Here is a 25,333-nt window from a genome sequence, read left to right as displayed (position 1 = left end):
TGTTTTTCTTGATAACATCCTCCTCTATGGACGCAGTTTGTTGATAAACACTTTGGGTATAAAAAAGTAGAAAATGTAATTACAATTTAACGAATATAGTTTTAAATTTAAATGGTTTTATTAAAACATATAAAAAGAAAGAAATAATAATATGTAGTTATGAGGACCCCCAATCTTTGTTAGGCTGAATATTTGATTTAAGAGCGACTAAAATACAGTGAAACAGTCAGTATATTTCCTTTGAGCAGCACTGGATTACTAAATGTAGGTTTACATTACAAGGCTTGTGGGCCCCTAACACGTTAATCTCTCCTGGACATTGAGGACTCTGGAAAAGAAACTAGTTGTCAAACAACCTGCCTTTCTTTGCACCTTCTGCAAAGTCAGAACCCTCCAGTGTAAATATCAGAGAATGGCAGTAAGTTTGATTTATTTATACTAAAGACAAGATGAGAGATCCCAGAACAAACATTTTAAATATATGTCATTAATTGATCTATAATCCTTAACAGTGCAGAACTTTATGAGGTTGTAGTCTGAACTTCAGAGGCCCTGTTTGTTTACAGAATCTAATGTTCACAGCTATGTTTTCATTTGTTTATAATCATCTGAATATTAGAATTGTTATGTTTTTGTTACTTTATAATGAGCCTTTTATATCTGTAGACACTGCGGGTCGCTTTCCATGGAGTACACCATGTTGAACCGCCATGTTTCTACTGTAGCCCAGAACGAACAAACCAAACTCTGGCTGTGGATAGGGCTGTCGTTTCTCCTTCACACTTGGGGGATGTGAAGCGAGGGGGTTGCAATCGACAACTACACAGTTATATGTCACTAAAGCTTACACGTTGGTCCTTTAACTAATTTGCATTTGGCAGAAAGTTATTAAACATGCACGAATAAAGGAAAACATCAACTGACTTTACAAAGAAGAAGATCCTGCTTTATGAAATGTCTGCTCCCACCAGGCTCCTTGTGTCAAAACAGAGAGTGTAAACACAGATTAGGTTATAATTTATGTTCTGTACATACTACTGGGGGATTAATGGGGGCTCACTATTTGCACCAGGGCAGGTTAAATCCGGTCATCTCTGTGATGAGATCTACTCACAAACATTAATTACACGAGAGACAGAAACTGAGGCTACTGTGGCCAGTTATAACAATAAAATCTTAAAAACTGTTGAGCAGAGGATAACTTTTCCTCTCTGGATACACTCCGCCCCGGCAGCTGTGCGGCCTCTTTAAACGAGCGCTCCTTCGAAACGCGTAGTTTATCGCGTTGTTTGGACACAGCTGTCCGCTAGAAGAAATAAACCAGGCTAGGCTAGCAGGACGGATAGTTAGCAGCGCAGAGAGCAGGGATACGGTCGATGTAAACCGAGGAGGACAGCGGACACCGGACAGCAGCGAGTCTTTCTCCTCCGCCGCCGCAGACGTTGAGTGTCGCAGCTCGGTAACGGCAGCAACGTCCGGACGCTCCGGGACTTAAACACCGCCAACACCGAAGAGACGATAAATAACAGGCGACATCAACAAGAAAGCGTTAGCTTAGTTTCAATGTTATTGTTAATTAAAACCCACATATGCTCACAATGTCCTGCTCTGGAAACCTGGTTTGGGATGTAAATAAACGCTTAATTGGATACAACGAGCCGAACACCATCAGGACCAACTATTTAGGTAAGGAGAAAACAAGCCTCTTTTAATGCTAACCGCCCCCGAGGGGAGATTAAACACTAAACTATTTAACAGGTTAAATGTAGGTGGGTGTCTGTGGTGCTGGATCAGATGAAGTGACAGCTAGAGCTAACAAGACTGAGCCCCCCCCCCCCAACATTAGGATATCTGCTCAATAACAGAGAGAGCTGCTGAGTTACTGCTGCTCCTGCAAAGTCACAGCCCTCCACTGTAGATACACCACTCACTCAATGTAACACCATCCTCAGCTGTGGATGGGACAGTCCACAGCTGAAGCACTACACATGAACACATCCTTAATAATATGCAGCTCTTTGTGAGGTGCATTCTTTTCCTCATTCTGATACTGCATGGTTTTGATTTTGCACAGGATATCACAGATTTCTGCCACTGATGATGTGCAGCAAAGCAAACTATCTACAGGCTGCATCATATACAAGTATGAGCGCAAAATGACAAAAAATAATGCAGTTAAATCTAGGGTCAATCACGTAATGTGTATATGAGGGTGAAGTGCTTTATAAAGTGCTTTCAGTTCTGCAGGAATGTGTAAACATAAGAAGTGAAACAGCACTCATAGTAACATACAGTACACTCCTGTGTCACATAAACAACTATAATCTGAAGAGTTAACGGCTCTGCAGGGAGATTCATCTGCATAACTAAATGTTTTCTTTCATCTGTGAGAAATAATGTTTTTATTATTATGTTTTTGTTGATAAAAAACTGGTCATGACTGGTTGAAGTTCAGCAGGCTGCACAGTGAGGACATTTATCAATATAAGAAATATTTACAGCCTACTGTATGTATGATTGTGTAACATTAGAAAAACATATAATAGCACAGTATTGAAAACAGACACAACAACCTATCATATCAGGCCAGTATATAATGCTACGAGTCCTGATTATGGTTATCATGGTACTTTAAACTAGAGCATCTGTCAATATACTGGGTTCCTTAAAATATTCACAGTCTATGTATGAGTGTGCAAAAGTAGCTGTGTCATGTGGTTTAAAAAATATTCATGCAGTTTATGTTTACATCCCCCTTTTGAAGCTTTACCAGGGCACAACTATAACATGAGTGTTCTTGCAGTGACAGCCCTCATTAGTGAGATGTCTGTGTGGAGGTCAGTCATTTTTCTGTCTGTCTGTCTGTCTGTCTGTCTGTGTGTTGGTTGTGAGAGAACAGCACAGTGTAAACAGAGGACTGCTGGACGGAGAGGTTTATGAGAATTGTCAGTCAGCTCCTGACAGAGGTTGAATGAAGACTTATAAGCCTGTAGAGGTGCCACAGAGGTTTAGTCAGTGCTGCATTTAGCTTGCCTGAGATATGGTTGGAGCTGTTATTGTGTATGGGTAGAGGATGCATGCAGTGAAGTGTTGGTCAGGGTATATTTAGCTTCAAAAAGGGGGGATGGGGGCAACAAGTAGTGGTCTAAATTCCAACAGACACATTTCTGGGGAGGTTAAAGAACATGTGTCTGCGTCGCAGTGCTGGTCCTTAACTTAGGAAGTAATAATACTGGATCCTGTGTTACATGGTGATAGGTCAACATTAATCTGTAACACTTTGTCTTGTTTAAGTCACTTATTATATTTCTTAATGACCATTATTCTCGGGTTCAGGCATCTTTAATGTGAGGACGTGCTGCTTTTGTCTTATATCATTGTCTTATTGCTTCAGAAGAGGCTCTAGCTGTATTTTATGGTAAACAATTCAGGCTCCTGTAACACTAATAAAGCCTGTCAGTGCAAGTCAAAGCTCTGGTTGGGTTATCTGGCACCTGGTCTTCATAACTTCTCTCTAAGACTCATTGAATGAATGAAGATACCAAATTCATCCGTACACACAGAAGAGTAATATATCTTACTCATGATGAACAAATACCTATAATTACTCGCTGCATACTATGTTCACAGGACTTTTATCATGTAGGACACTATTGCTGTGTCCCAATTCCAACTGTATTCAGTATGTACTAGACTAATTATAACAGTATACTGTGGCTGCAGTTAGTATATAATAAATCAACATACTTAACCATTTTATACCAACAGAAAATGGTCCAGTATGCAACGTCTACAGTGTAATGTAGAAACCTGAAGCCTCCAGTTCACAAACACTGAGAATGGACGTAGGAGACAACTTGTTTTCAGCAGGAAAACTTTAGAAATAAACACAATGTGAATATTCATAGATTCTGGACTTTAATGAGGTAGAAAGAGGAGATTTCTCTTATAAGGATTTTATTCTGGAAATTCTACTTTTTTGTGACTAAAATACATATCAGAGACACAGTCAGACAGACGTTATTGTTTGAAGTAGATTATTTGTATATATGTGTATAAATATATGTATCTAAATCTATGTATATATATACGGCAGGGGGTCTTTAAGAAATGTGATACGTGTCAGACAGATCCAGAAATCAAAATGTAGGTGCTTTCCTTCACAACTGGGTTAGTATTGCATCCTCACAAATCCCCCGGGCTTCTTCCATGATGCAGCAGAATGACATCCACAAAAATAAACTGAACTCATATCAGATGTTATTGTTGACGTTTGAAGACCAATTTGATACTAACACAAAGTAATGTAGTAAAATATACGGGCTTATCCGACCACTTTTCCTGTATTTATGCTCTCATCTTACAGCAGCATGAAAATGTCTCTTTTCTCTGGAATGGAAGAGAGGCTTCCTCTGCATTAATAATACAGTACATGCTACGGAAATACTGAATGCAAATGTTCAATGTGATATTTTATACCGGACCACAGAACTCCTGCCGCACTTAACTAGAGGATAGATCGATAGATCTGAATAGATCTCAATAGATCTGGCATTGTTGTACAATTGTTCTCTCTCTTTTCACAGGTAGAAGAGAATTTGTCCAGAGGCTTAAACTTGAAGGGACACTGAATGTACATGATGGCTGTGTAAGTGAAAAATAAATGTTTGTGTTGTCTTGTAAAGAAAAACCAAAACAAAAAACCCAACAACCCCAGATCGTGCCACGTTTCCTGGGTCAGTTTGTGGAGCCTCGGTGTCGGACAGAGAGCGGCTCTTTGACTTAAGGCCAGGTGGTTAATGCCTCTGAGAAACCTGAAGCTGACATAACAGTCACACGTCCTGTCACACTATCAGCCCGACCGGCAGTTCCACCAAAACATCAAAACAACCACAGCGTGCGGGTCACAGGAAGTCCCCTTTAGTTTAACACCTAACTGATCTCAACAGTGAAAAGAATTTGAGTAACATTTTTATTGCGTGTTATTGATATAGTAGCTGTTATAGCTGAGATATTAATGTTAACATTATGCACTGTTGGAGTCAGGAAAGTGATTGAATTAGTGCTGAAACTTAATCAATTATCTGATTAACAAAAAAATGACTGACAGTTTGGGTTATTGATTATACATTTAAGGCGTTTAGAGTAAAAACATAAAACATCTAAAACTTCTAAAATGTTTTTTTCTGGTTTTCTTCGTTGCATATTGTTATGAATTGAATTCTTGAAAGCAATGATGCCCCTTTGGGCTCTGGTAACATGTCATTATTTCTGACTAATAATCAAAGATATAATCAAAGATTTAAAAAGCAATCTAAGACAGAGATATAGATAAAGTTTGTCCCTATAAGCTTCCCGTTTAGAGGAGTGGATGATGTAGCATCTTTTCTCCTCAGAGGTCATAGAGACTACACCACTGGAGTATTAACTAATAGGGTTATGCAGAAGAAGGCTGCTAAGAGCTCTACTGACTGTATAGATATACCATATCTCCCACTGCTGGAGAGACATTAATGTACCCCGGACACTAAAGTTGGTCTGGAGGTCCCTGCTGACCCACAATACCCTGCTGCAGGGATGACATATTTTTGTAGGCCAACCGAGACGTTAGCGTCCCCCTGCCCAACTTCCCTGCTAGATGCCACTAAACCCTTCACACTGGTCCTTTAAGCTCATGTTACCGGCCTTATTTCAGGCCTCTAACTGAAAACCCTCTGACTTTGAGGCGAGGGCACCAGAACTCGTTCCTGTAGCGCTCTGTGTCTGAAAAGTTAATGAGTTCTGCTGTTTTTGCTCCATTGTGGGAAATAAATATCTTCTAGAAATTGATATTCTCAATATTCCCTTGCAGTGTTGGGTGGCGTCTGTATTTGTAGATGCAGAAAGTAGAGTTCAAACAATGAGCCGATTAACAAAAAAATAGCAACTACACTGATTATTGTTTCTCATGTTTTAAGCAATCTCCAATGTGAGTGTTTGCTGCTTTACATGTTGTTGCACAATTTTATGATGTTTCATAGACTAAATGATTAATCAAAAAAGATTAGTTACTAGTAATTATTAGTAAACTAAGTAATGATCATCTGTTTTTTGGTTAGCATTTCTTTTCTTTTGAGTATTATTTTTGCATAATGCACTAAACAAATAGAGGGACACACCTCCAGATGGCCCCCACCCCACATGCAAATAAATGACCAGTAATACAATTTTGCCTGTCGTGACATTGGCTGTGTAAAGCTGTACGCCTCCAGCATGTCAGCTGTCCCATCAAACATTACAAAATCAGTAAAAACAGGGAAGTAGCTGTGTTTTGCAATTGATCTTAATCAGTTGCAGGAACAGCTTTCTGTTGTTGGTCAAAGAATGATTTTCAGTATATTCCCAGCTGACAGAGTAGAAATATAAATCTGCCCGTAGAAGGTGAAGATCGTTGTGCCTCCACGTTGTACCATATTACACAAGATACTGAAAGATACTTTAAAGAAAGGCATCATGACACTCTACATTTAGATCACCTCATCCTCTTCTTCATGTCTGCTAATCTATCATCACGTGTGGGACAGCAGACATTCACCTACAATCCACATCGCAATCAAATTTTAACCTACTTTCGGATGATGTGCAGCTTCTCAGAAATCGATTTTAAACGTGTTATAAGATTGAGGCTTTCGGTTCAGTTTGCAGGATGTTGTAAATGGACATCGTGAGCCTGAACTTGCTCATACAGGCCCTGTAATTTCACTGATTGCAGTAGAGGGAGTCTGTGGAAATGAAGAGCAACGGTGTGATGATGAAACGCTAAATGAAGCCACAACATGGAGGTGAAATGAAATATTGATCCACAGTGAGAGAGAGCAAACATTGAACTTGGTGTTCTGCACTGTTCTCCTTTAGATTCGTGGATTGAGTTAAATGTGGGACTGTAATTAGACGATAACCTCAGTTAGAAGGTGTTAATGAATTGAACAAGGAAATATTGATTTTCTTGTTGAATAAAACACTATTATAGCTGTCAACATGTACTGCACATTGGGGAGCCCGGATCACTCACCTGGTAGTGCTGGAGCCTCTTGTACCAATGTTGAGTCCTTACTGCATCGGCCATGAGTTTGACCCTGACCTCTGACCCTTGACTCCTCATGGCTACAATTTACTTTAATTATCAATGAACTCTACATTGTTTTTAGATGAATCTTTTAGCTCAGTGGTTCCCAACCTTTTTTGTTTGTGACTCAACAAACCGATGTCTACCTGCGACCCCTCGTCACAAGATGCATGTTAATGTGTTGTGAGTATTTCAATTGATGTTTTGGTCTCAGACGTTTTAATTTAAATAGGTTTAGAGGCCCAAAGTGGTGAAACAATAACATTTTTCACAAACCACCCCTCCTCCCCTGATTATCATCTCATGACCCCTTCATCTTCGTCTTGCGACCCCTCATGATGGTCCAGATGCCACGTTGGGAATCACTGGTTTAGTCATTATAAAATGTCAGAAATTTTTGAAAAATGCATATTGAACATTGCATTACAAAATATATTTATATATAAAAATCGTATTTTTTTTTCAAACACTAAGATGATGAAATTGCTTGTTTTTTTTATTCATTGACAGTGTTATAAAATTAAGAAAATCCACAATTACTTACATTTGAGAACCTGGAATTAATGCATGTTCAGCTTTCTTTCTTGATACATTACTTAACGAATTGATAATCAAAATATTTGTCAATAATTTTCTGTAAGTCATCCACTAATCCTTCAGCACTAATGTAAACTGCAACATAAATATCTGTATCTTTTCATAATCCATGTTCTTGTCTGACCACAGGTCAACACTATATCCTGGAGCGACACCGGTGAATATATCCTGTCGGGGTCAGATGATACCTTTCTGGTCATCAGCAACCCGTACAACAAAAAGGTAGGTGGTGATCAATGAAGTGACATTTTCCACCACCTCTGTTATTGATTTCTAGGGGAATCCAGCCGAATATGACCCAGTGGCAGGCATGAAGAATAACTGTATAGAAATAGCCAGTCTTCTCACAGATGGTCTGGTGTGCTTATGTAGGTCATATAGAGGCATCGGTATGAAATTGAGTCTGTTTCATAATCAGTTAAAGCTCCTTATATCAGTGTATATCAATGTATTTGTTTCCTAATATATACATTTCTCAAAAAACGAGCGTAAAAAAAAAAGGAATCCTCTCACATTTTGATCATGAGCAGTTTACTCTATTAGTTGTAAATAATATTAACCAAAGTAACTTTTTATACCAATGAAAAAGCCACATTCTTCCTAAATTGTGTTTGGGGAAAGAAATAAACGCACTGCAGAGCACCCAACTAAAGTTTCTGTTTTGAAATGGATGCGTATGTTGAAAGACGGATTTATACTTCTGCATCCAATCAACGTCATGGTTACGATGTAGCCTCGGATGCTCCCCAGAAATGTTGGTGAATGGTCCTCCTGGTGTGTGCGTATATTTCCTGAGGATGGGAAACGAGTCCTGCAAAACCCAGATGAGTTAATAATGCTGTTTGAGAATCCCTTTTCAAACACACACATGCACACACACACGCTCACACACACACACACACGCACACACACGCGCACACACAGGACGCTGCCTCACTGCATTACATGCTCTCGTCTGTCCCCTTGTATTCCCTCGTCCTTTCGTTTCATGGGCGGCAGGGAAAAAACTAAACAAGGAAAACCCAAGACAGATTGAGAAGACAGATGCGGGAGAGTTTCAGTTTACTATTGTTTGAAGTACACAAAGAAACTCAACATAGTGGCAGACACACCAGTGTCAAGTATAAATGCCAACAATGGCGTACACCGTAGGCTACAGCAGCGGTGGTTTGCTGTTGCCTTCGTTAGTAACTTCCCAGCAGCATCCTCTCCCCATTCAGCCGTCTTGTATTTATTTGGTTTCCCTTCTCAGGTCAAGAAGTCCATACGTTCAGGTCATCGGGCAAATATCTTCAGTGCTAAGTTCATGCCCCACACCAATGGCCAGGAGATCATCTCCTGCTCCGGAGACGGCATCATCTACTACACCCACACTGAGAAGAGTCCCGAGGTTAACAGACAGTGTCAGTTCACCTGCCATTATGGAACAGCTTATGAGGTACTGAGCAAGTAAATTGTTTCAATATCTTTTTCTCAGGTTTTCTGCCTCCTAACCTCAGCCTCCAATTGTTTTGTCAGATTATGACGGTACCAAATGACCCCTACACGTTTCTGTCATGTGGGGAGGACGGCACGGTGCGATGGTTTGACCTTCGCATGAAGACAAGCTGCACTAAAGAAGACTGCAAAGATGTACGGTGACAGCTGTGATATTTATCCTCTTTCAGCTGGTGATTGATCATGCATGGGCACTGAGGGTGGAGCTCATCTGTTTACTTGTTAATTAGTGAGGATCAGTTTTTCTTCTTTTCATGTGGAAAATCCCACAAAATGTTGTTGTTTTTCAGGTTACTGGTCCTGACAATTTAGTTCTTTAAAATGTTAATAATAATGTGTAATGGATATATTTTAAATAAAAACATGATCTCATATAAAATCTGACGCCCCCCCAAAATGTTTAATGTTCTAAATTTATATTTCAGTCTATGAAGTTTCTGCTACCTCCTTTATTTTATTAATATATATTTTTTGCATTTTATTGACATACTATCTTTTTTTTTTATTGGCTATTGGAATAGGTATGTCTTAGGAATATAGCATAGTATAGGTATATGTGGTATTGATGATGCTACAATCATTCTCCCACAGTTCCTACATGAGTTTGTCCTCAGCAGTGCTCCCTTCACAAACAGCTTTCAGAGTAATACATCAGTGGAAGCTGTGTGTGTGAGAGAAGCTGTTCCCTCTAGATTGTGTTGCATCTTCTCGTATTTCATGCCCGAGATCAGTACCTGTGAACTTAAAAATGTTAGAGTAGTTTCCCCAGACTCTGTTACCTCTGCCTCTTAATTATCCTACAACCTGTCGATGGATGTCCGCAGCCGGAGAATTAAAAATGAAAATAATTTATCAGAATTTCTCAGGCGGACCCTGACTGTCCCTTCAGATCTATATTACTGTAAAAACTGATTCTTAAAATACTGTCTCTGTTGGTGTTGACTTTTAGATTAGGGCTCATGGACTTTAGGACCAGCAGAAATTACTGTATAATTTGGCTTTTTAAACCTGATTGTGTTTGCTTTGATTTCAGGACATCCTGATAAACTGTCGAAGGGCAGCGACCTCAATATCCATTTCTCCCCTGGTGCCGTACTACCTGGCTGTGGGCTGCTCCGACAGCTCAGTGCGGATCTATGACAGACGCATGTTGGGCACCAGAGCGACAGGTAAACATCACTGGCTTATTCTGTCTTTATATCTGTGCAGATACAGCAGAGCCACATTGCCTTTTAAGTTTATAGGTTTTAATTTGTTGCATCAAATATAGAGAATAACAACAGAATCAAATTAAAGTCATTACTGATGTTCTTGAGAGGGAAAAAGAGCTTCACAAATTAATACATTTGTATGAAAATGTTGCTTTTATTTTTGTTTTTGTTTTGAGAGTATTGTTGTAATTTGCAACTCGAGGGCTTTCTCTCTGTGCTGTTATTGTTAGATGTTTATAACAATATGAATTTGTTCTCATCTGAAATGCTCCTGACAACTACAATACTTTATTTATAGAGCATCGCACATACAAAATGCATGTTTACTGAAAGAGTGAAAACAAGATAAAGGAAAGAGCAGATAATTGAAACAACAGTGAAGGTAAGGCAGGTTCATTTGTGTACATATTTCCAACAACAAGGCATTTTAATGTGCTTACATCTCTTCATGTAAAACATCAGGAAGTCAGTGCAAATATCTGAGAACTGTATTGATGTGATCCACTTTCTCTTATTGAGTTCAAACGTTTGCTTCTCCTGTTATGGTTGTTATAGTAGTTGTTTTTATACTGACATTGCTGTTTCTGTTGTCTTTTTGTAACCATGTAAAGTACCTTTTAAAGTACTTATTATTATTATTATTATTATTATCATTATAAATGCATGCAAAAGAGGAAGGAAGTGAAACAGCAATAAAATAAGTCAAAAATGATTATAAAAATGAGGTATTTAGCAGAGATGCACATGAAAATTTCAGTTGACTTAATATGTAATGTAATAAAAGATTATAAGTAACAACAAGGTTACAAAGATGAGTTTTTAACAAGAGCATAAAAGCATTGATTGATGTTATTTTCCTTGTTCAGAGGCAAAGAATTACTCAATTTGGAACAATTTGTCTTAGTGTTTGGTACAGTGAGCAACAAAGAGTTTGAGGATCTGAAGGCTGTACCAGAGGCATGTCTCTGCAGCACATCAACCAAATAGTCAGAGACAGGCCCACAAATACATGTCAGAATCCCATCAATGCAGCTGACAGTCTAACCACCGCTTACTGCTTTCACTCTTTCTCATCCTCAGGTAACTACATGGGCCGGGGGACGACGGGCATGTGCGTGAGGTTCGTTCCAGCTCACCTGTCCAACAAGTCTTGTCGCGTAACTTCTCTCTGCTACAGCGAGGATGGTCAGGAGGTGCTGGTCAGCTACTCCTCCGATTACATCTACCTGTTCGATCCCAAAGATGACCAGGCCCGAGAACTGAAGGGCCCGTCTGAGGAGAGGAGGGAGGAGGTGAGAGCGCAGGATGACTCGAGTCATGGAGCTCTTCTAACATCACATAAGTCCTGATAGGAACTGTGTGCAACAATGACAACAGGCCCATCAGCCATAGCTGTACTACCAGCCTCACAGAGAAGCTAACATGACTTTAACGATTATTTTCATTAGAATTAGAATACTTTTAGAATGACTTTTGTTAATAAAATCTAAAAAAATATTAAGAGTCAAGCTTGAGGATGTTTTCAGACACAGTGCTGTTTTAAGCTAAATGCTCACGATAACAGTGCTAACATGTTGATGTTTACGTTAACCATCTTTGTTTAGTGTGTTAGCATCCTAATATTTGCTAATTAGCACTAAACACAAAGTACAACTGAGGCTGATAAGAACGTCATTAGTTTCCAATTATTTGGTCATAAACCAAAGTATTGAACACATTGAACATTTGACCTGATGATGGCGCTAGAGAAAAGGTTGGAGAATCGTAAAAGTCAGTGGAGTTTTTCCTCTTGGAGCCATAATGATGACCATGGAAGTGGCCATCATCATCGCTACCATCCCTAGAGCCACGCTGCTTGCCTGACTTAAAACATAGTTCTTAACACACAAGTTCTTTGAGTCTAAGGTGACGTCTTTAAATGCCTTGTTTTAAAACGCAAAGATATTCAGTTTGATATGATTTAAAAGAAATAAAAGAAACACATTTTTTGTCTCATGACTAAGCGGTTAATCTAACAGTTTCAGCTCTATTTAAAGAACATAGTGACAATCTGATGCAGAGAAAGGCTGCAGAAGGGCTGCGGCTGCCTCTTCAATAACAACTTGAGAGCAGGTATAGCCCTTATACTTAAAAATGGTGTTTCTTGTTTCATACACTCTACATTAAAATGCTAAAAAACACACATATGATTAAGCTGTACTCAACTGGTACAACTTATAATGTGTATCATAGAAAATAAACATAAGCACGTGTCTTTAATGCAGACAGTCATGATACACGAGCAGAACAAGGGTGTTATGGCTGCCTGATTCTCTAAGAGCACTGCAGACATCGGCTGATGCAGTGCAGTGAGGGGAGCAAATGACCCTGATGAACAGAGGAGAGAGAAAGAAACGCAGTGAGAAAGAGAAAAAAGGCACAAATGATTATTGATTAAAACCAAAGCTGAGACATTTTTAAAGATCTATTTGTTCTTTGATGTATTTAGGTCATCTTATCTGTCAGATAAATGAGCAACCAGACAAAATTGGAGCTCAGACAAACTGACGTGTTTACTGCGAGTACTGGTCTTCACGTGTGTCTGAATGTGCTGGATCATGGTGCCAGTGTTTCAAAGCCCCGTGGTGAGTTCAGCTGTGTCGAGATGCAACCACCGCACACATTCCTTTCCAAATACAGCGACCGACGCAGGCAGTGTTCCTCTATCGTCCAAAATAGTTCAGGCTGAGGTGGAGGGGACAGCCAAGCAAAGGCTCATTACCCCTCTCTCTCCCCCCCCACCTGTAACCTCACTTGTTCAGGGTTTTTTTCTCTCTTATTTATTCTGCTATATCTGTCAGCCTCTGCTCCTTTTCACCACCTCCAGCCCTTATCCAGACCTGATGACAGTTCCTGAGTAAAACAGTTGATAGTCCCTGCACTAAGACCCCCTTTTTTCTATTTCTGGCTCTCAGCCTGTTGCCCTGCAGAGAGAGCCAGGGGACAGGAAAGTGAAGGCAACCTCAGTCGTGCAGCCAGAAGGGAGGGAGGGGGGCACTTTAAAGAGGACACTGACAGAGACGAGCAGTGTTTTGCTTTGGCAGCGGAGCTATTTTTGACCATGCTTTGACTGACAAACTGCTAATCTTTCTCTCTCACTCTGTGTGTGTGTGTTTCCACAGTTGAGGCAGCCTCCAGTGAAGCGCCTCCGTCTACGAGGTGACTGGTCTGACACTGGACCTCGAGCTCGTCCTGAGAGCGAGAGGGAGAGAGATGGTAAGATCAGTGCGACAGTATTGCAGCTGACATGTTCCAGTTACAAGAGATCCAGTTACAGATCTGGCACCTTAAGACAATTTCCCAAAGGACTCCACATGAATTTACTCTTGAATCTTTCCTGCAAATTCATTATTTTGCCATTTAGAGTTTTTCTTTAGTCTTTTATTATAAAGTAATAATTTATTTTCTTACAAGGATGTAAAATCAGAGCATAAAAATGTCTCTTTATCTCACATTTAACATTTAGTGAGCTGTTTAACTGCAGCTCGTCAACTTTAAAGACACACACTAAAATGTTGCCCCCTAAACCCCTCAAACGGTTAAACCTGCATTGATTCACTAATTTTTTTAACTTTTTAACTGTACGTTGATATGGCAAATATGTTAGCAAACAGTTTTCTGTTTACACATCCAGTAGATATGGAGCAACATTAGCAACTATTTAAAATCACCTGATGAATCTAAGTACAGTTATGACTCTTTTTTAGCTCTGTTTTTGGTCTCCACCTCCTCCTGAGGGAAATATCTGACTCTTTAGCTGCTAAATGCTCCACTATATTCACCAGTTAGTGTCTGTCTGCTGTTTGTTGCTGAGCACATAGTGTACAGTGGGTTTTTAAAGCTTGTTCACCACAAACAGCTGCCTGCTGCTGCCGGAAATTACACTGATGAGAGTGAACCAAACCAAAACAATAAAGTTGTGGGCTGTAAAACCAAAACAATCAGCTGAAATATGCTTTTAAACTCCAAAAATATTATTACACATATTTTTAAATTATTTTTTTGAGAGTTTGAGTTTGAGAAGCCCAATTATAGGTAATAAACCCACCAAAAAGTCTCACCCCCTGTAGGCTTGAAAGACTGTAAAATGGTCTGTCGTGTCTGTGTTCCACTTCAATGTCACTGTCACAATCACTGAACTTTTATTACTCTTTTTCCCTTCGTCATCACTGGGTGAAATGGTTCAAATTGCAAAACATAAGTCTCAGTCACTGAATCAATATTTGGTTAAATGAACTGTCCTGTTTCTTTTCTGAGGCCCCAACAACAATCCTTTGAACTACATTATTGAAATCTTACAGCAGTCTCTTCTGTGAAATGTCTTGTGAACAGGAGGTTGTGTGATGTTACCACACTGTCCCAACACATTGGCCTTTGTCATGTTTGTTTTAGTGCGTCCAGCTATAAACCTGTAACATTTTCCTTTTGTAGGAGAGCAGAGCCCAAACGTGTCTCTGATGCAGAGGATGTCGGACATGTTGTCCCGCTGGTTTGAGGAGGCCAGTGAAGCTCAGAGCAGCAGAGGAACTCGGCCTCAGACACGACCCAGAGGTGAGCCATTGAAATCAGCCACACCTTAAATGTTTTATACGTACAGGTTTGAGTAATGTGTTTGTTTAGCTAAAATCTAGAAGATGATTCTCTAAGTGCTAGACTGTAAATAACTAGTGGGTATGTGTGTTGTTTTATTTGTTTGTAACAACAGTAATTTTGTCATACTGTTGTTTGTAAATGATTTGACTCACCTAGGGAGATGCGTCGCAAATTAGCTGAGGCTATAAATGCTGTGATATATGGCGCTGGCTCATACTTTTCCCCTATACAAATAAAAATTAAATAATAAATGAATAAAGATTAAATCCACAAAAAGGTGTTCTGTGAAAATGTAAACAAAACATCTTCATCTTGGCTCAGATTTGTTTTTATTATTACAGTTTTTGTCTGTTAACATATATTTTAAACATTGCTCATACAGTATGTATTTAATTTGGTATAAGCTAGTTGTTACCTAAGAAAGTCAAACACCAGCTGGTTCAGGATTCTTCAGGAAAGAGATAAAGACACATTATTAACTTTGAAACAACAGGCCTGAGGTGATGTTTGTCCTCTTATTTACGTGTCAGCAGTGCGACTGTACATAAATTATTAATATTTTACATGCAGGTTAATTTTTAGGGTTTGTGAGATTCTATTAAAAAAGTCATCAGCTCATCCCTGAAGATTGTAAACATCTATTTATTTACTGCTTTCAGGAACTGCTGTCCGTCCAGAGGGGACGTTGAATACTCCTGCTGCCTCTGCAGGAGCCTCCAGTCAGGAGTCCGGCATCCCCGAGAGGCCCATGGGGACGGAGGCCCCAGAGGTACCTGTTGGTCCCGTCGCCGCCTCTGCCGCCATGCCTAAATCCACTTCCTCCTCCTCCTCAGGGTCATCATCAACAGTCACAGCACCTCCTCCTTCCAGCTCCTCATCAGTGGAGAGTTCGGCCCCTTCTTCCTCCTCCCCCCCCACCTCCTCGCCTGACACGGAGCAGAGGAGTCAGGCCGACACGACCGGGACTCCCACGCCCACGCCAACGCCAATGCCCACGCCCACCTCAGAACCCACACTCTCAGGTAAGAGTAAAACCACCACAGCTGTTCATAGAAATTCACATTTTTACTCCTCAGTCCAGTGAGTAGGTATCTTTAGATCAACTCCCCTGTGTACTTGAGTGTGTGTGTTTGTGTGTGTGTTTGTTGGAGCCACTCCACTCAAGCAGCAGCCTCACTTCACTCTCTTTTCCTTCAGCATCCTGTTGTCCTCCTTCTCGTTTATTTGCCTGACTCTCTGCTCCTGACCCTCCTCTTCTCACATCCTCCCCTCAGTCTTCTAATCGTGCATTCACTCTCCCTCTCTTCCTCTGCCTCTTTGTCAGAGTATGGTCCTCATCGGCTGCCCATAAGTTTAGTGTGTAGGCGTTTGCAGAGGTTACTTCGGCTGGCCGACCCACCGGGACAGGGTCAGCGAGCGGCCCCCTTCTTCTTCTTCTTCTTCTTCTTCCTCTGCAGCCCCTGAGAGACAGTCACAAAGAGCTGCTGCTACTGCCGCTGCTGCCGAGGCTCAACCCCTTACAGGTTACCCTCCCCTCCGAGTTCCCCGCCCCCCTGCAGCACCTCCCCCTGTACGGGCTGTTTGCCTGGGCCCCCTCCTTTCCCATCTTACCCATCTATGTAGGAAATACAGACATGTCTGTTTGCAGAGACAATTAGGCTTCAGAAAGACCTGGTCTTGCCAGAACTGACCACTAATCCTACAGTGATCCTCTTTCCATTCCCCAATAATACACCTTGTGCTTACTAACCTCTGTAGCTGTCACTGTCGCCTCTCTACTGTTTGCTTATCCCCTCACTCACTAATGCTCTCACTCCATCACTCCACTTGTTGCTTGAGTTGTCACCTGCAAACTCTCCTGTTGGAGTGGCACCAGCCAGTATGAAGCGTTCATGTGTTTGATGATACTTACTGATCAGTTGTCTTAGGACTCGATTCACTTAAACTAAAGCCCTTTTCAGACATTATACGTAACGTTACCAGCTTTATCTACTGTATCTGTTAAAGCGATGGCTTTGGTGTCCATTATGCAAATGTTCCCTATGTGAAGGGAGGAGAATATTCACAGTTCAGATCAGTGATCAGTGACTATAGTCAGAGGCTTTAAGGTCCATTGTGTAAGATTTAGTGGCATCTAGTGGTGTAGCTGCAGATTGCAACTCCCTCGCTTCACCCTCCCCTTCCCAGCGTGTAGCAGAAACTACGGTAGCCACAAAATGCACAGAAAAGCCAAAGGCCCAATCTACAGCCAGAGTTTGGTTTGTCTTTTCTGGGCTACTGCAGAAAACATGGTGGTTTAACATGGCGACTCCATAGAAGAGGACCCGCTTCCTCTATAGATAAAAATGGCTCATTTTAAGTTAACAAAAATACAACAATTCCTATATTCAGGTGATTATATGCTAATGAAAAGAAATCTATGAATATTAAATTCAACCTCTTCCAATAGATCCTCCTAAATGTTTCACATTGGACCTTTTTAAAGGTTGTTTGTCCCAGTAAGATTGAAGTTGTGTAAAAGGGATTCGGTGGCTTATTCCAACATGAGAATGACTGAATTACATGAATTGTAATTGGATTTATGTAACAAGGTGTCTGAAAGGGGTTTTATTGGTTGTTTAATTCAATCACTGATACATCAACAATTCTTTAATTGAATAAAAGGCGATTGTTTCATTATTTTTATGTTAAAACCAGGCTGCACTGCTGAATAGCAGACAATTGGAGCTTTTGTTTGTCACATTTGTTATCACTAATGTCTTATCATTTAAAAATGTGTTGGGGAACATCCAGTGTGTAGCAAAACAGACATTTGGAACAGAAATTACTTTTAGAGTTTATATTTTACATTATGAACTTATAGTAAGCTTGCTGGTTATCATAAGATTATAGAAGTTAACCATGTGTAAGCAGGACGTGTGTGTGAACTTGTCATGTTTTCGTTCAGACATACTAATCTCTGACACTCATTTTGCATATAAAAGCTGAAGCTGCACATACAGTGTGTGAAATGACCCCCTGTTATCAGATGAAGCTTTTTTTCCTTTGGCTGATTTTACAGCTCCTCCTGCTTGGCACTGGATTGTGTGTTGTTGTTGTTTTAAAACATGACTTTGAAGTTTTGAACCCTTGTGCGCCTTGACTGTGTGAGCCCTCAGGTTTGACCTCTGTGTCCGATGTTTAGTCGGTCTCATTTGTGTTCCAGATTCCCCCTCGTCTGTGGTAAACAAACAGCTGGGATCCATGACTCTTGATGAACAGCAGGGTGCGTCCTCCCCCCCCACTCCCCCCCACCCTGCCACTCGCTGTGTCTTCGTCACCTTCCCTCATAAACACTTTTCTCTCGTACCTCTTCACAGTCCGTCTTCCATTGTCATGCTTTGTGTTTCTCTCTGTCCACTATTTTACTGTCCCACTGTTCTCTGTCCACCTGCAGATAGACAGAGCATGTCTGTCAAAAAAAATCTAAGTAGACGTCCAGTTTTTAACATTCAGGAGGATCTACTGTAAGAAATTGAATATAATATTCATAGGTATGTTTTCATTAGTGTATAATCCCCTGAAAATAAGAATTGTTCTGTTTTTGTTACCTATGAAACATGTGGAAAATGAGAACGACCCTATCTAGACCCAGTCACTTCTATACTACTGTAAAACAAGCCATTTCAACATGGCCAATGGAAGGCGACCCACAGATAAAAACGTCTTATCCTAAGGTGACAAAAACACAGCGATTCTTATTTTCAGGTGATTATACACTAATGAAAACATAGTTATGAATATAATACTCTAACAATAGATCTCTAACTAACTGCTTGTATCTACTTAAAGGGTTAGTTCACCTAAATTACACCAAAAAACAACAAACAAACTAAACAAAAACATATTATCTCACTTCTATCTAGTTACTTTTTTCTTGATCTGTTGATTATGAGTTAGTTATTTTCTCTCCAACAGTCCAAAACCCAAAGACTTTTAGTTTAATATCATGAAAAACTTAAGAAAACCAGCAAATATTTACACTAGTGCCTGACCGATACTTGATCACAATATATCTGCTGATATTCGTTTTCTTACACAAACGTTCATGAGCATTTCTGATTAGGTTTCCTTAAATGGGTTCTCTTTAAAGAGCTGTGTAGAAGATGTGTACTAAGCTGGGTATTTTACAATGTAAACCGTGCTCTCTGCTGGATAAACTATGTAACATTGAAATTGTCTCTTCAACATATTTCTGTTCTGCAGTTTTTACTTACTGGCTGACATATTTACTTCCACCAAATATCTGCAATAAGTCAATATCCTGGCTGATTTATTAGTACAGTTCTAATTAATGCCTTACTTGCTGGAGTAAGTACATTGTTGGTAATTTTAGTCAGCTGGAATTGACTTTAAGTATAAATTGATTATCTGAATTTTGCAGACTATTCATTGCAGCTGTTGTTGTGAGTACATATCTACTCGTAAAGCTTCTTCTTTCACATTAATATAAGCAGGGTGTATAGAAATTAGTTTTTTCCCCCAAAGCTAAAAGTTGTCTTTTAAAAACTTTGTTGTAACTCTTAATAATACACAGATACCATCAGTTTTCATTGGGACCCTTTTTTGTTTAGAAAGTCAAACTAACTGTCTTGACCTTTTAAACAAATGAATATAACCCAGGTTGTTACAGGACGGTAATAACCAGCTGAGGTGTGTTATGATCCTTCAGGGGCTTTGACTTGTGTATCTTGTGTTCCTGTCTCGTTGCTGTGGCTGGTGGTAGTCGATACGTCTGTTACAGCGCGTCTACCTTTGTCCGCTCTGTTAATGTCTGCTGCATGTCTTCATTTCTGTTGTTAATTAGAGGGAAGTGATGCAACAGGAGGTTGCATGTTTCCCGTGTGCTTTTAAACCAATTACATGCTGTGAACTCTCAGCTAAAACATTTTATCAGAATCATAACTGAGTTAAGCAGAACAGATTTTAACAACACCAATAAATCATTCTTGCCTGCTTTGCCTTTGTTTTCCTCTCTTCTCTCAGGAGCAGCAGAAGCTGCAGGTTCACATCCTGATCAGCCTGTTTCTGTACCAGTCGGCAACAGCGCTCCCACCACCTCTGCCACCATCTCCACGACAAGCACCAGTCGACCCAGTACAGCAGAGCCAGTCCTCAGCCTACATTACAGCTCAGAGGGAACCACCACCAGCACCATCAAGCTGGACTTTACTGATGAGTGGTGAGTGATTGCCTGAACATGCAGAGATAAAAAGTCAGTTTAAGGATCAAATAGAATTTCTCAGTTATGATAGAATCTATAATTGCTGTACCATTGTCAGCTTAGTTTATATAGCAGCTCTTTATTCCTGAAGCATGTGATAATAATTCCTCTAGAGGCTGCTTAATACCCAGCAAAGAGGTGAAATGATTCTGTACTTCATGCAAATTAAATACAAGGCATTGAAAAGGAAACCATAAATAACAAGCATCATAATGTAGATACAGACACATCACCCGCCTTGCACAACAAACTCATTGAGAAACAATTTGAAAACGATTGTAAACCACACAGCCAAACCTTGGGAGGGACTCAGCCTCTGTTTAATCTTCCTCCACAGGAGCAGTAGTACATCCAGCTCTATGGGCAGTGGAGGTCCCAAAGCAACCGAGTCTGTGGCGGTACAGAGCAGAGAGAGTCTGTCGACGCAGAGTTCAGTGTCAGAGCAAGGTGAGTCCTGCAGCATCATGAACATTTCAAATTAAATTGTATTTGAACAGCAGAATGAAAAGTGGCGTTGGGATGTTTCGCGCCTGTTTCACCTGCACCACTGATGGGTGTGGTTGGTTGTGGTTAGAAGTGCGCTCTGCTGCGGCTGTAACCACTGATGTCACACTGTGCTAAAGTACACCTGTGCATCACTGCAAGAAGATGTGAAGTTAAACCACTGCAGGTCAGCAAAATATATTAATATGCATTTTCCCATCAGCTCCCTCTGAGTCCTCGAGGCAGCAGAGTGCGCCCGCTGCCTCCACAGAGCCGCCGTGTGACGCCTCCTGCTCCAGTGCCTTTGGCAGTTCGTCAGCTCAGGCCCCGTCGGAGGGATCCTCCGAGGGGGGCACTGGGGCTTCTGCACCACTTGAGAGGAGTCACCCCGAGGGCACGGAGGACACATCAGGAGGCTGCAGGAGAGCGGAGCCCACTGCAGAGGAGGGAGAGGAGGGCCAGAGTCAGCCTGCACGAGGCAACCAGGACTCTGACGACAGCGATGACGATCCCATTCTCATCCCATCGACGAGGTTCAGAGGTCAGGGACAGAGGTACGTCTCACACAACTCTCATGTACTTGAATGCGGGTTGTTATCTTGTAGATTAAGATATAATACTCTTGTTTTAATATGACGTTTAAAGGGTTTTTGTCATGCCTTGCCATTGACTGTTTTACTACAAATATAGATTTAATTCCAGAGGATCTGCAGTAGGAGATAGGATGATCAGGTAACGTTTTTTGCACTGGCAACTAAAAGCATCTAACCTGTCAGGTGTGTGACATGCAGCAAAGCATTCAAACTCAACAGCACATCGTGATGTGTATAGAATGAAGATAATGGTTTTTGTCTTGGTTTGGTCATCTCACTCACAAAAAAAACCCAACTAATATACACACAGCTAACGGTAGAGTTAGAGGGTTGTGCATGTGAGTACTGACTCCACAGGTGGTAGCAGCATAACAGCAGCATTTTGAAGCAGTTTGTAGAGAAGAGAAATGGAGAATGATCAAAGAATGTGTGCATGGAGCCAAACAAATATAAAGTTTTGATTTCCTCAATAGGACCTGATGTGTGTCTGTTTTTAATTTAGTGGCACTGTAGTTAATGGACAAGACTCTGAATAACACTATTAAAGGCTCAGTTCAGTTCTAATGGAGCAGCAGGTGTTTTGCATTGAAAGTGGCTGCTTTCTAGCTTGGGGTTTGTTTAAACCAAGCTTGTTATTGGTTGAAATGATTATACCAGCATATAAATTTCACTCAAGATTCAAAGCATGGGGTTCATGAGCATCGGTTACAGCATGGGTTTGTGTATCGTTTTTGTGTGTTTTTATAATCACATGTTTTGGTTTTCTTGTGTTTCACAGACGCTCAGCAGCTGCTCGTATCCAGGAGCTGTTTCGCAGGAGGAAAGAGAGAAGGGAGATGGAGGAGAGCGAGACCCAGAATATCAGGAGACCCTCAGTCAAAATGGTCTACAAAGGCCACCGTAACTCCAGGACAATGGTACATCTCACGCCATTTACATCATAGTAGCTTTAGCAGCTTCGTGAGACTGTTGAAGGAACAATTTGACATTTTAGGAAATATTGTTTGTTAGATGAGAAGGTCGATACCACTCTCACGTCTGTGTGTTAAATATGAAGCTGGAGCAATGAGGCAGTTGGCTTAACTTAGCATAAAAACAGGATCTGGGGCCAAAGCTATCGTTGTGTCTTCTTGTGTCATTTGTACACAAACAAAATGTAATGACAATTTTTGGTTTTAGGGAAAAATACGTGACATAAATACTTCTTGGCTAACAACAACTGGGTGTAATGACTTCCTGTACTCTTGTCATCACTGTTAACTACTACTAACTATGCCTGTACTGTTTACTATAAGTACTACTAAATGTCGAACTATCCCTTTAACGAGTAGCAGTAGAATAATTCAAGGTGTTTTTATTCCTTTTATGTCTAGATAAAGGAGTCCTGTTTTTGGGGCAACAACTTTGTGATGAGCGGTTCCGACTGCGGTCACATCTTCATCTGGGACAGACACACGGCAGAGCACCTCATGCTGCTGGAAGCTGACAACCACGTGGTCAACTGCCTGCAGCCACACCCCTACGACCCCAGTGAGTCCCACTCTGCTCTTCAGAAGATCCTCTGCCCCAAGATGATGTGTACGATGTATGTTCATCTCTTGTTTTCTGTTCTGTTTCAGTTCTGGCTTCTTCAGGGATAGACTATGATATCAAGATTTGGTCACCGCTGGAAGAGTCACCATCTTTCAACAGAGTTCTTGCTAATGAGGTATGACGCCCGGGAGATCAGTGGAATCAGTGAATTTGTTGATTGATTGGTTTATTTAAGGGTGCTGCACTTACAGGACACTAAACAGCAGCAACAACCAAAATGAACACATGGCAAACAATAATAGTCAGTTTCACTAATTAAAAAAAAAACTATATTTCAAATGGCTTAATTGGAAGTGTCCATTTATACATGATGCTTTTCTATCAATCTCCAGAAATATTACCCTCATACAACCAAAATAACCTCATGGTGACTTAAGAAAGTCACTTCTCCTGGCCAAGAAGTAGTCGGGCACATAACCCTCTGTAACGCTGCAATGTTTCATTTTGTACATAAACCATATAGAACAAACTAATGAGCGATCTTATAAATTAATGTTTACACTGTTGTTACTGTTTCCAATCTTTTTGCTAAGCTAACAAAGTAAATAAGCCAAAATTGAAAGATCAAAACTTGACAGATGTTTTTCAAATAGATTTATAGATAGATACATGGGGGCATTATGGATTGAGTTCATGGTTCTGTATGTGATAGAAGATGAGATGGAGATTGATGGATTTCTTTGAAAAAGCGTCTTTTCCAACTCTTTCTTTCCTGTTTTCCTGTCATTTGTTGGACTCAACTTCCTTCACATTCTCTTCACCTGTTTTGTTTCAAGGTAATAACTCGGAACGAGCTGATGCTAGAGGAAACTAGGAACACTATCACAGTCCCAGCCTCTTTCATGCTCCGAATGTTGGCCTCCCTTAATCACATCAGATCAGGTACAAACAAACTTTTTTTTCATTCATTGTTGAATATTTGTGCCTATTGATGCTCTCTGTTTACTTGTGGTGCTTTTTCTCTTTCTTTTGTTTTTTTAAATATATTTTTCTTCTTGCAGATCGACCAGAAGGTGATCGCTCCGAAGGTTCGGGCCAGGAAAATGAGGACGAGCAGTAGCCTGCTGGCATTTTATTTTAAAGAAAACACTATTTCTTTTTGCTGTATAGCACTTGAAAAAAAACTGAGATTTGTACAAGTATAGTGTAGAATACTTCCTTTTGAAAATTAGTGTAATTTCTAGCCCCCCTGTGTTTTTTTAAGATGACTTTCTTACTGATGTTTGTGTATGAGGATAAACTACATCTGTGTGAATGCAAAAGGCGAGGACGTCAGTATATATATATTAAGTGTGAGAATAATGGCGGCTGGTGTGCAAGGATGTTACGTGCAATATTATTTTGTTAGGAGAAAGTGAGCTTTGATCAGTGTTAACGTGTGACATTTTGAATTTGTAGCACAAAGCTAAAAAATGTTGATGTGCTGCTCCGGCAGTTACGCATGTAAACAAGGACTTTAAGTAAAACATACTTGGAGAATGCTTTAATTTTTTTTGTTGAAAGAAAAGAGAAGAAACAACGCTGTGTTTCTCCTCCCCAATGGGACATGCCAATAAGTTATAATCTTTTACAGGAATTTGAAAACTAAAGCTGTGGCATCTCAGAGATGTCTGCCCTTGGGTCCAGAACATAAAAGCTGAAGACAAATGTGCAACAAACAAGCAAATGAACTGAAAATGTCTCCAGAAATAAACAACAATCTGTACTTTGCACATGATTCCTGACAGTGAGACCGTAGAGAACATCCATTATACTGCAGAAACAGACAGCACCCGTCCTGTGATGCAGACGGTCCAGAAGGACTTTAGCTCTGTTGTTAGCTTCCGTTTAAGGTTTAAGAGTTTTAAACCTGTTCTTTGTCCTCAGCAGTTGGACCTGTGGTTCATTGTAAACCCAGTTTACAAGCACTTAAACTCCAGTAGAGGTCCTTGTGTCTGAGGAGTAACGTAAACCTGCTGCAGACTGGTCTAACTGGGGTTTAAAGTAAGGAAATTCAGCGTGAGGGCAGATTTCTAACGCGCTAATTTCACATAGTTAAAGGATCTAATCTAATGAAATCTAGATCATTTTTTAAAACGTGGTTTACATTATACAAATTGTGGAAGGAGCTATGTTTCCATCTGGATGGTTCGAGTCTTTAAGGGCTTGGGAACCTTAAAACAGCACTTCACTGATTTTGCGTTGCATTCCTATAACATTATCATTATCAGACCAGCAGCTCCCCCTGGAACCACGAAAGGTTTTATACAACTTTGTTCACATACGCCGTCGTGCTCGTTCGGCACTGATGGAGTAGACAGGTGGAGTTCCCTTCAAGAACATCAGTAACTCAAAGAAACGCAAACAAGGAAAAAATAAT

The 25,333-nt window shown here is 40.4% G+C and overlaps 2 protein-coding genes across 2 annotated transcripts in view; both read left to right on the top strand.

Annotated features, from left to right (window-relative positions):
- rpl24 (ribosomal protein L24) overlaps positions 1 to 25,333 on the top strand; it is a 73,772-nt gene that overhangs the window by 11,590 nt on the left and 36,849 nt on the right. The gene's annotated exons all lie outside the window — the stretch shown is intronic.
- dcaf6 (ddb1 and cul4 associated factor 6) lies at positions 1,281 to 24,684 on the top strand. Its single transcript, XM_051404666.1, is given in 22 exon segments — positions 1,281 to 1,686; positions 4,587 to 4,648; positions 7,832 to 7,924; positions 8,955 to 9,140; positions 9,221 to 9,334; positions 10,233 to 10,368; positions 11,491 to 11,702; positions 13,572 to 13,665; positions 14,881 to 15,000; positions 15,702 to 16,064; positions 16,367 to 16,482; positions 16,484 to 16,565; positions 18,248 to 18,307; positions 20,068 to 20,263; positions 20,643 to 20,752; positions 21,012 to 21,342; positions 21,479 to 21,520; positions 22,160 to 22,298; positions 22,755 to 22,911; positions 23,001 to 23,089; positions 23,751 to 23,856; positions 23,976 to 24,684. Coding segments are annotated over 22 exon segments (2,964 nt in total). The 5' UTR covers positions 1,281 to 1,589; the 3' UTR covers positions 24,035 to 24,684.

Source organism: Dicentrarchus labrax, unplaced genomic scaffold, assembly GCF_905237075.1.
Source record: "Dicentrarchus labrax unplaced genomic scaffold, dlabrax2021, whole genome shotgun sequence".
Taxonomy (NCBI): Eukaryota; Metazoa; Chordata; class Actinopteri; family Moronidae; genus Dicentrarchus; species Dicentrarchus labrax.
The sequence above is the reverse complement of the archived record's forward strand: the minus strand, read 5'-3'. Positions and strand labels throughout refer to the sequence as shown.